Source organism: Struthio camelus, chromosome 2 (assembly GCF_040807025.1).
Source record: "Struthio camelus isolate bStrCam1 chromosome 2, bStrCam1.hap1, whole genome shotgun sequence".
In the NCBI taxonomy this organism is placed as follows: domain Eukaryota; kingdom Metazoa; phylum Chordata; class Aves; order Struthioniformes; family Struthionidae; genus Struthio; species Struthio camelus.
Genome location: NC_090943.1, coordinates 106,077,087 through 106,088,579, shown reverse-complemented (window position 1 = coordinate 106,088,579; position 11,493 = coordinate 106,077,087). Strand labels below are relative to the sequence as shown.

Sequence of the window (11,493 nt, the reverse complement as noted above, 5' to 3'; positions counted from 1 at the left end):
AAAAAGCCTCTTCCTTGTTTCTTTCTCTACCTTTTAGGTAAAAAGAAAGTAAAAACAACAGCAAGCTAAAAGTTGAGTTTAATAGGCCTGATAAGGCAGGGAGAAGTGAGCTATGCTAGGCGCCCACAGCGAGCTTCCCATTGGACCAAAAAAAAAATGCCTTTTGTCATTTGCGCGCTGGGATTTTTTATTTTATTTTTCGGTTAGTCCCACTCCCGAGGCCAGCTGCGCCCTTCGCGCCGGCGAGCGGGGATACCCAAGCCTTCCCTTCCGCGGCGAGCGCCTTCGTCGCGCCCGGGCCCGGGCCAGCGGCGGCGAAGAGCCGCCCGCGCACCGCCGCGCCCCTTCGCGCGCTCCCCGCCCGGGCCAATACCCCGGCGGTGCAGCGCGGCGGGGTGCGGCGTTGCCCTCCCCTCTCCCCGCCCCGGGGCGGCCCCGGCGGCACAGCGGGACTTTCCGCACCGCACCGGGCAGGTAGGGTGCAGGCGGCTGCGCTGGGGCTCCGCGGGGCGGGAGGGGAGCGCGCAGGGGGCCCCTTCCGGGTGATTTCTACGGGAATAGGCCGGTAGCGGGGTGAAAAGGTCCCCCTCCCCCCCCCCCCCCCGCATTGCCTCCCCGCCGCGGCCGTGTCTGCGCGGCCGCTGCTCGGGCAGCCGGAGGGCGAGGGGGTATAAAGCGCTGCATGTCAGCAAAACGCCTAGGAATTGCGTATGTGTGTGTGTAAGTGTAAAACAATGCTTTTTGTTGTAAAGCGTGTCTCTTCTAGCAGGGAGCTAGATAAAGGATAGTTGCAAAGATAGTGGCATTTTATCTGTCAGGCAGCTGACTCGGATAATGTTTTAGATGATTGCCTGTGGAAAGGCTGTACCAGCAATAACGAGGTTCCAGTATGACCTCCGTGTGGCTGAGTGGTAATGATGCTACTGGGGTGCCCCTCTGATTTCTCAAGGCAGATGCACAAGGTGCCAGTGTCTAAAATGAAACTTTGCAAAGAAACAGCCACATCTGAAAGTCACACTGCAAGCAAGCAGAGAGAAGCATCTTAGCTGGGCAGGCAGGAAGATTTTACAGTATAGACCAGTACTGGCTGAATGGCAGAGTTTAGAGGGTCATGCTCGGTGGTGCAAAGTCTAGTTGGAGGCCTGTAACTAGCAGTGTCCCCCAGGCGTCAAGACTGGGTCCAGTCCTGTTCACCTTGTTCATCAGTGACCTGGATGACGGGACAGAGTGTACCCTCAGCAAGTTTGCTGATGATACAGCAATGGGAGGAGTAGCTAATACGCCAGAGAGCCACGCTGCCATTCAGAGGGACCTGGACAGGCTGGAGAGATGGGTAGAGGGCCACCTTATGAACTTCAATAAAGGGAAGTGCAGAGGCCAGCACCTAGGGAGGAATAACCCCCTGCACCAGTACTGACCCTCCCCCTCTACTCGGCCCTGATGAGGTCACCTCTGGAGTACTGTGTCCAGTTCTGGGCTCCCCAGTGCAAGAGAGACATGGAGCTGCTTCAGTGAGTACAGTGAAGGGCTACAAAGATGGTGAAGGGACTGGAGCATCTCTCACGAGGAAAGGCTGAGAGAGCTGGGCCTGTTCAGCGTGGAGAAGAGAAGGCTCGGGGGGATCTGATCAATGCGTACAAGTATCTGAAGGGAGGGTGTCAAGAGGATGGGGCCAGACTCTTCTCCGTGGTGCCTAGTGATAGGATGAGAGGCAACGGGCAGAAACTGAAACATAGGCAGTTCCATCTGAACATGAGGAAAAACTTCTTTCCTGTGAGGGCGACTGAGCACTGGCACAGGTTGCCCAGAGAGGTAGTGGAGTCTCCTTCCCTGGAGCTGTTCCAAAGCCGTCTGGACATGATCCTAGGCAATGTGCTCTAGAGGACCCTGCCTGAGCAGGGATGTTGGACTAGATGATCTCCAGAGGCCCCTTGCAAGTTCAACCATTCTGCGCTTCTGTGATACTGTTGCCAGCCTTTGTGTAGATTTTTGCAGTGCAAACTCAGCCCTCACACCTTCTACTCCAGTTTCAAATGCCTAGTAGGGAGGCTCTCACCGACATGAATCCGTGCTCTGGTTGTGCCCTGTCAACCCCGAAGCTTCACCTGGTCTGCATTTCACTTGTGCTTTCACTAGCAGTTACGTTGGCTTCAGTTAATCCAAAACCCAGGCTCTCTGTCCATACACTTAGGATTTACACACAATCCTGTTAAGATTCACATATTTTTTGACACTGGTAAAGATAAGTGTTCACTTAAGCCTTTGGCGGGATTGGCATCTTAATGTGGCATGGTTTGTTCATTGAAGGCAGGCAACTTGCCAAAAGGTATGTACTTCTCCCTTATTAGCTAGCAGTTACTATGGATATCCTCCATATAGGATTTATGTGAAAGAATGGGAACCAAACTGCATGATTGAGCTGTCTTTGAGTATGTTGGATTTGTGGAATTGAAAGGTTAATTTACAATCCTGCCAGTACACACGCTTCCAATTTCAAGGTGGAAGGCAAGGAATTTTTTGAAATAATGTCTTTAAAGTTAGTGTGACTGGGACTGCACTACTTTTTTGAAGAAGAAGATGATGCATTGACAGCAAAATTCTTGCTATTCCTGTACTTAGATGCACATTTTATAAATCCCATCTTTACTCTGTGACTCACAAAGCGTTGGATTTTGTAGTGTTTCCTGGATTACTTACTGAATGTTTTATTTTTCAGTTGAAACCATGGAAAACTTGAGTAATGCAAACAGCAGATTTGCACTCAGTCTGTTCAGGAGAGTTAATGAGACCAACCCAACAGGAAATGTTTTCTTCTCTCCTGCCAGTATTTCTGCTGCTCTGGCAATGGTCCTTCTAGGGGCCAAAGGTAATACAGAGGCCCAGGTGCTGAAGGTTAGCAAAAAGTTTTCTCTTTCATTAAAATCGTAAGTTTTAGAAGAGGGAAAATGAAAGAATGGCAAAATATGACAAGATTTTCTCATGCTCACTGAGTCTTCCTTGATCTATTTTCTGCCACTATCTTCTGCCTGCTCTGCTTCAAAGCCCTCTTTCCATCTTTGCCATGGCCCTTGTTTCTCATTTAATTTCACTAATTAATTGGTGAAGTATTTCACTAATTAGTCAGCCTCAATTTAAACTGACCAGAGTTTCTAGCAGCAAGGCCTTATTAGTTTTCATGAGACATTTCCATAAAGAACTGTTGTTTTGTAAATGCAGGTTTAGTAATGGTACACTTCTTACAAAATACACTTTAATAAATACAAAAGCAATAATAAAATCTTATATTTAAAGTATGATAACTGTGATAATACATGATGATGTTATCTTAGTGCTAGGCCCCAGGTTTTGGTAAATGATGGGAATGCATCCTTGATATAGGAAAGCATTCATATTTAGGATACATATAAACGTGCTCTTAAGTTCTTGGAGAGGTAGCCATAATGATAACATCAGATATATGTCAAATATGTGTCTTTAATACACTCTTTATATTGCCTGTTATATGGATCTGCTTTGATGAGGTAGTTGTCATTGTCAGGACCTTTGGATATCTAAGACTGCAGTAAGAAGTAGGCGCTCAAGTATCTTTGAGGAGCTGAGCCCACATGCCTATTCTTACCATAGTCTTATGTTAGCCAGGCATAGTTTGCATAAATGGTTTAACATGTTCACTTTTGTGAATGGTTTTGCTGTGAACTCAGTTCATCAGCCCTTCCACGTTCAACAGCCTGCTTGAAATCTGGAGCAAATAGCATCTGTATTTTAAATTAGTTTTTTTTAAGAGTCGAGGATTTCACAGCACTGATTACAAAATGCAAAAATGGTGTACAGGAGTGTGCTAATTTCCTCTGAGGCCTCCTGCACAAGAGGAGCTCAGTCACTACTGCTTTTTGTTATTTTAAGCTGCTGCCCACCAGTGTGAAGGAGCATATGAGAATTCTGGTTGCAGTGATCGTGATGTATTTGTCTATGATTAATTTCACCTTTGTATTTTGGACTTTAGGAGGAACTGTTTTATACTATTACTCAGTGCTGTGCTTACTGAATAGGACAATAAAATTATTTTCTCATTACTTATACAAACAGACTTTGCACACATATTCCAAACTGACAGCCCCACCCAGGATCGACCTACTGAGAGTAGAAATAATACAAAAAGAGCTTTGAAAAGATGTGCATTTCAACACAATGATCTTCAGTAATGCATGTTCTCATACCATAATGCTTTACTTAGGAAAGCTTAGCTAATTGAGGAGGCAGTGGCTGATAGCTGTCAAGGGCTGTTTGCAGTCATACAGAAATTTGTTTCTGTGGTTATAATCCTCTTGCGGAGTGCTTCAGTGCTCAACTATTCATATGTACAACACAGCTTCAGTGTAGGCAGTAAGACCTGACCCAAAACAGTGAAATAAAATGAGGACTTTTCCTTTGTGTTCTGTGCGTGTTCGACAGCAGTCATCCATGCTGAGAAATGTGATTTAAATTTGAATGCAGATGTCCCTGCCTTGGTTTTGTCTTCTCTGTCAATGAAGTCTGATAGCTTTCATAGTCGTGTCTATAATCCTTGGCTAGCCAGCTTGCCTCTGGGAAAGACGGTACTGGTAAAGAGAAACTGCAGCAATGGATTTAATTTTAAGATTATGCAGGTGTATATGAACGCAGTTATGTTTTCATTAAATCATAAAAGACAACTGTGTTAGGCTATTTTAGGAGCACATCTTCCTTGAGTGGTCACATAATCCCTATATAAGGTTTCATTATATGTTCTAAAGAGCAAAAACAGAGGTTCTCTTGGGCCAAAGGGAGAAGCAAGAAAGCTGAGATGTCCTTATAGCATCGCTTGTCTTTTCAGTTTCCCACCTGGGAACGAATCCTAGTGCCCAATGGTCCATGGAGGGGAGGCATGCAGGCACCACTCAGATAGGACTCTTTGGAGTATAATCAATGGCTTCAGCTGTGACTAAATATAAAGCAGTAGCTTAATACAAGTGACTGACACAGGCAACCTAACACTACAAAAGAATTTATTCCTTCGCAGACTTACTGAAATCTTTAAGCAGCTTCCAGCCTCTTTTTTTCTTTTCCATTTTCAACCTAGCTACCTGACTGTCCAGATACATGCTACAGCTATACTGTACATTCTTTCAAGACTGGATTAGCAGCAGCTGATTCATTTCATTTATTTCAGACACTTCATTTTGACAAGGTCGAAGATATTCATTCAAGATTTCAGACTCTGACTACAGATATTAACCAAAGTGATGCTCCCTATCTCTTACGGCTTGCCAGTCGGCTCTTTGGAGAGAAGTCCTACAGCTTTTTGCCAGTATGTTTATGCAGAATGTAATTGTGTGGTTGAACCCTGTAGGAAGTTTTGAAACTCAGTCATCAGTTTCTTTCCTATCTCCAGAATGCACCATGGCAAAAACAACCCCACTAGAACAGGTCTAAATGTAAAACTTAACAACTTTTGGCTTTACTTTCGTAAGCAGTGCGACTCACGTGTTACTGATTTATTAAAAATGCATTTGCAACCATTTGAATATTTATAAAGTAAAAATATTTCTAGGCATATTTGTAAATGTTACCGGGCAGTTGACAAAAGTGTTACATATGTGCATAAGCATGCCCACACCTGTGGACACCTGTACATCTTACCTAAAGGATATTACTCAGCAGAATGCATTTTCTTCACTTGTTCAGTTCTGCAGCTCTTGGGCTCAAGAGAATAAGCGGTTGCCTCGGTTCTTAGCTGAAAATAATTATCATAATATCCCACTCCTTCAATGTCTGCTCAGAGTCTATTGCCAGCAGCTTTTAATGATTTCCTTTGGTAGGCTGCCACATTCCGTAGATATTTATGAAAACATCCTATTTATTAGGGAGGGAATACCGAACATGTCTAAACAGCATGTCCCTTCACGAGTGAATTATACCTTTGTGTGAAGAGCACTCCCAAGGCAAGGCTGCTGTTTATATCCCTCTTCAGCACCTTCTGGGAGCTGTGCGGTGCACAGCCTGTGCTTCAGCCTGCTTCACCACAGTGACCGACTGAAATGCCTGTAATAAGCACCGTGTTGCAGGTAAGCGTGGCAGATGCACTAGGAGGCTTGCTCTGATATGAATGAAAAACAGACAGTAGGTAGGGCCCCACCTCTGAGTAGGGGATAAACTGTTTGACCTGGACGTTACCTGCATCATAAAGAGGTGTTTTCTTATCTCCACGCAATGAAAGCTATTCCTTATCGTTCCAAAATCTAGGATTTCCTGACTAATACTCGGAAATTATATGGAGCTGATTTGGCCACAGTTGATTTTGTTCAGGCTTATGATGAAGCCCGAAAGGAAATTAACCAGTGGGTAGAGAAGAAAACCGAAGGTAAGCTGTTAAGGTTAATGAAGTAACTGACAGTGTTTCATGGCTTGGGAGCAGGAATAGGTTTTATTTTCTGCTGCCTTTAGAGCAATTTCATTTTGCCCTGGGATATTCAGTTGCTTGACTGACACAACGAGAGAGTACCTAAGCAAGGCATTTAAACAGTCACATAGGTTTAAAGATATTTCCATTTTTGTGCATTAAGGCCAATAAATGCAGAACAGCTGTCTAAACATAGGTTTATACTCTTGAGTTGGGGAATTTGTTTTAGATAGTTTGATCAATACTGTATATATAATTTCTAAATCCAATGATCCTAAATTTAAGTATTCTCTACTTCTTGCGTCGTTGCTTGCAAAAAAATTTGACCGTCAAGTGATGTGCCAGTGCTCCTGCAGCTTGGATCCCACTGGGTTGTTTTGAGCTCGATAGCAAGAACCAAATCACCAGAGACTGAGAATTACATGTGACAGTTGAAGCTGAAAATATTGCACTTTCATCAGATTACTGTATATCCAAAGTTATAGTAGTGTGTACTATTAAAAAATGTGGTAAGGTAAAAAGACTGGTCCTGGAATGTACAGTTTTTATTAGCGGGCTGGAGTTTTATATCTGTAGTATTTCTGTGGCATCAGGGATGTTTTATATGTAGCCAACAAAAAGATTTTGTTGTGACATGTTTTCCCCTCTCCCTCTCAAGGTAAAGTCCCTAATCTGCTGTCTGAAGGCTCAGTTAATAACATGACCAGGCTTGTACTGGTGAATGCTATTTATTTCAAAGGGAACTGGGTAAAGAAGTTTAAAGAAGCCAGTACCGTTGACATGCCGTTTTGGTTAAATAAGGTAAAATGGATACATCTTGGTAGTGTGTATCTAACAGAAACATCAAATAATATGGGTCTTGAAGCTTTATGAACCGATAAGATTTAAAAAACAAATATAAAAGGAAATACTTTCATGAATATTTTCAGTTCAGCTGAAAGAGTTTTTGTATGGATTTTAGTATGCTTCTGTATTCGGCAAGCTCTTAATTCTCTCGGTGTTTATTGGAATCGCATCAGGAATGCTTCTCATGCATAGGCTAGGAACCTGACTATGCCCCACAGAGTTTATCTGTCCATGGGCTTCTATAAACTGAGTCTGTTTGCGATGCCACTTTAGCAAGCGATTAGACATTTTGGTTGAGCACTGTTTTCTTGTTCTATATTCCACTTATGGCAACAGCTTTACAAGGTACTTGTCATCTACTGTGTACAAGGTACACTGTCATCTACTTTATGCTGAACAGAGTTTATCTTCATTGACTTTAACACACTCCCTGGTCATTTTTGCTGGTAGAGTAATATAAAGGCACAGCAAGTCAAAGAAATTCTGTCGCAGTTTCTGCAGTGACTGTGCTAGAGAAGCCAAAGGAGAACCAAACATAATAAATCAGCATTTATATATCATTTTGCCTTCAAAAAAGCTATTAACATGCAGTCAGAAGTCTGATGAAGAGGGTCGTATAATTGTCTGATATAATGAGGGAAGGGGGATTGCAAGATTCATTTTAATCCTAGTTATTAGCAACATACATAAAGACTTGATTTTTAACTTAGCTGTTTTCTTTCACTTCTCAAAATTATTATTTTTCTTAACTGTTATTTTTCTACCTTTTGACCACCTAGAATGAAAGAAAGACAGTGAAAATGATGTATCAGAAAGAGAAATTTCATTTTGGATACATCTCTGAAATGAAGACCCGTATTTTAGAGCTGCCCTACGATGGACAAGAACTTAGTATGATCATCTTATTACCCGATCACATTGAAGATGACTCTACTGGGCTGCAGGAGGTGACCTTTCTAAGCTAATGCAGTTATTTAATAGATAAGCTCTGCCATTCAAAATTAAAGCCTTGGTGAAACCTATGGTCTCAGAGCCCCATATCTAGCAAGCATATTTTTAGATAATGCTCCACTAACATTGCCATAAAGAATATATGCATGCAATGCATCAGGAGAGGTTGTGTTCTGGTTTTGTAGCTTGCATTCACTGGTGTTTGGCTTGCAGGACAGAGTCATGAGGGAGATAACAAAAAGGAAGTTAACTATGAGACTTAACTTGCCTCCTTTTTTAATGACAGAACTTTCCTTTCGTGAACTTTGAAAATCTTATTTTCTTAGCCTTAAAGTAGTGAGACTGTTTACCATTAAATGACCAGGAACACATCAGCTTCTTTGAGATCTCTGATAATTACTTTTGTTATTGGCTTTTAATTATGTAGTTCCATTTAGTTAGATGAAACAGTAGGAATGACTGTTTTTAGTTGCTATCAGTGCATGTTATTCCCTTCTCTACGCTGCAGGAGGAAGTAAACATCTGTGTTGGGTAAACGCCGCACTGATTTCATTAATGTTAATAGTGTTCATTTGATCTACATGGTACTAGTAATGATATGGGTATGGTCATTTTTGTATAGATGCTTTGTAGTTGAATAGCGCTCTGTAAAGCGTTTCAAATGTTACTGGAATTTAAGTATCTCTACACTAGTGATATTTGATGATCTCTGTGCTTGTTAATTCTAGCTGGAAAAGCAGCTCACCTTTGAGAAGCTCCAGGAATGGACACATCCACAGCATCTGTATTTCACTGATGTTAATGTGCATTTGCCGAAATTTAAGCTAGAAGAAAGCTATGACCTTAAATCAGATTTATCTGCTATGGGCTTGTTAGATGTATTTGACAGTGGCAAGGCTGACTTGTCGGGAATGTCAGGGGCACGTGACCTCTTTCTGTCTAAAATTGTCCACAAGGCTTTTGTAGAAGTGAATGAGGAAGGCACAGAAGCTGCAGCTGCCACTGCTGGCATTGCTATGCTCTGCATGGTTATGGAAGAGGATTTCAATGCTGATCATCCTTTCCTTTTCTTTATCCGCCACAACCCAACACAAAGCATACTTTTTCTTGGCAGATACACTTCTCCATAGAAGAGAACCTATTATCTGTAGCCCAGTTCCTGCTGCGATCAATGAAAGCTTTGCTCCTAAATAAGTTGGATTTTGATGTAGAAATTTAATGCTCCTGTCGCTGAGTTTTTAGTAACTTTCACCGAGATTCTGCAGTTCCCATTAAAACAAACCCAGAGAAATTGATGAGTATTTTTTTTTTCTTGGGATTCTGTGCCCTGTTCTTACAGAGCATCTTTAATCACTAGGAAAATCTTAACCTTAGGCAGAAGAAATCTTCTTTTGAAATTGGACTAGAAGTTGAAATACTTCTGGACATTTAAGACATGGCATCACCCCATGTCTTCTTGCACAGAACACTCTGTTTACTATTCAGGCTGACAGCCCTATGTCAGTCACCGCTGACTGATCCAGTCAATCATTGTGCATGTGTGTTAGGATGTACTTGCGAAGCTATTCCTCCCTAAAGCCTTGCTCCTGGAAGATATTTCAATAAAATACTTCTTGGCACCAAAAGGCATGCTCCTGAACAGCTGAGTTTGCCTAGTTCTCTCTTGGAATAGAAGGTCAGATAGCATTTGTTTAGAGACATCTATTATTAGAGAAAGGATTAAGCTATTTAAACAGAAGTAACCCCTTCCAGTAATGAGCTAGAAAACTTATAACATTGCTCTTGAATGAGGAGAAGGGTAGGACATGAATAGTATCTTTCGGGGACATCTTTAAAGAGAGTTTTAAAATTTATAGTTTGGTACTAGTTTAGTTGCTGAAAATGTGTGAAAATGTTGGCAAGGCTCAGAAGGTGGCAGAGGTTTTAGGTGTCTTTAGCTTCCTTTCTGCAAGTTCAGAGGTTTTAACATGGCCTAGATTGCTTGCCAGAACCAGTGTGATCCTCCTAAAACATTATGGCTTCCCGGCAGACGGCTGTATGTAATCTTCAGCAGCTACCTGATGCGTCACTGCCTGTATAAGCATGCCACGTTTACTGAGCTCCGACTTCCACTACCTCTCTATATGCTAACAGTGCCTTACACCAGGGAGCCGCTGTGACTGTGTACTGTTAATGTTCTGTGCTTATTTCTGGTCATTATATGCCCGTGTCATCTATATCCTGGCTTTCGTTCCTAATGTTTACCTGTACAGCCTCAGTTCTGAGTTGGGCACAGTCATTTATTTAATTGTGAACTGTGTAATAATCTTGTCTTTAAGCTACAAATAAAGACTTTTTTGTAAACCTGTGTTTAAAACAAGGACGTGTTTGCACACACTCGAGTATTTCGGAGTACAAAAAGAACCATTTACCTTAAAGGCTAGTGCCAAAGGAAGACATGGGCTCAGTAGGCATGATGAGCTGTATGCAGTTCAGAATAAGTGGGATTACAGAAAAACTCCTGGCTTAGGGGAACAGATTATGGGGTCTGAACAGATTTCTGCTGTGAACCATCAGCTTCCCCTGTAAATGTAGCAACTCCATCTGCTAGCATTCAAAGGGAACAGGGGGAGAATAACAGCTTATATTAAATGACTTAAGCATGTGGTCCTTACATTAGTAAATGTGTTTCAGTGCGTTACTGATACCTCAGTTTCAAAGGCTCCAGTCAATTTGTGAAGGAGCGTATTGCAGGGTGCGGGTGTGAGTATAACCTTTTCTGTGCTGAATGATTTGAAAAGCCAACGCATTGTGAATAAGTCTTTGGAGATTTGCAGGCTAGATTACCACAGAGCCTTGTGTCAAAAATTGGAACTATTTGTTCTAGGTTTCTGAGTCTTCACCTTCAGCCTTTTGGCAAAAATGTCTGTTGACAGTGACTTTTTTTGATTAAGTAAGGATTAAGAACTGTGCGGTATACATCCTTACCTTTATATACTTAAACTCAGTCAACACTTGAAAGATGTATCATGTCCCAAGTTTGTTAGGGGTGTAACCACTTTACCAGGCCATCAGAAGAAATCTAAAGCTACACTGCTGTGTACCTTTACATAACTATAACTTTCCTCCTCACTGCAAACAAAAAGTAGAGTTGCACTTTTTTAGCTGTACTAAGGTAAGTGAAGTAGTACCTCTTTCCCAGGTTTTAAGATCCAAAATACAAAACTGAACTCTATCAGATTACTGAAGTAATTTGATAAATACCACAGCTTTGAACTATTATGTGAGGTTTTATGAGG

At 42.0% G+C, this 11,493-nt stretch overlaps 1 protein-coding gene across 1 annotated transcript; it reads left to right on the top strand.

The window, feature by feature from the left end:
* The first annotated feature begins 358 nt into the window (after nucleotides 1-358).
* On the top strand, nucleotides 359-10,558 carry LOC104146131 (leukocyte elastase inhibitor). Its single transcript, XM_068932004.1, has 7 exons — nucleotides 359-474; nucleotides 2,717-2,892; nucleotides 5,189-5,326; nucleotides 6,262-6,379; nucleotides 7,077-7,219; nucleotides 8,044-8,211; nucleotides 8,944-10,558. The coding sequence occupies exons 2-7, from the start codon at nucleotides 2,725-2,727 to the stop codon at nucleotides 9,343-9,345; spliced, it is 1,137 nt and encodes a 378-aa protein (XP_068788105.1). The 5' UTR covers nucleotides 359-474; nucleotides 2,717-2,724; the 3' UTR covers nucleotides 9,346-10,558.
* Nucleotides 10,559-11,493: the final 935 nt, after the last annotated feature.

What these genes read in the sequence shown, in the direction of transcription:
- LOC104146131 (XM_068932004.1), top strand. Translation starts at nt 2,725, where the DNA reads ATGGAAAACTTGAGTAATGCAAACAGCAGATTTGCACTCAGTCTGTTC. An exon ending in TGCCGTTTTGGTTAAATAAG is followed by an intron (nt 7,220 to 8,043) that starts GTAAAATGGATA and finishes TTGACCACCTAG; the next exon opens with AATGAAAGAAAGACAGTGAA. An exon ending in ACTCTACTGGGCTGCAGGAG is followed by an intron (nt 8,212 to 8,943) that starts GTGACCTTTCTA and finishes TGTTAATTCTAG; the next exon opens with CTGGAAAAGCAGCTCACCTT.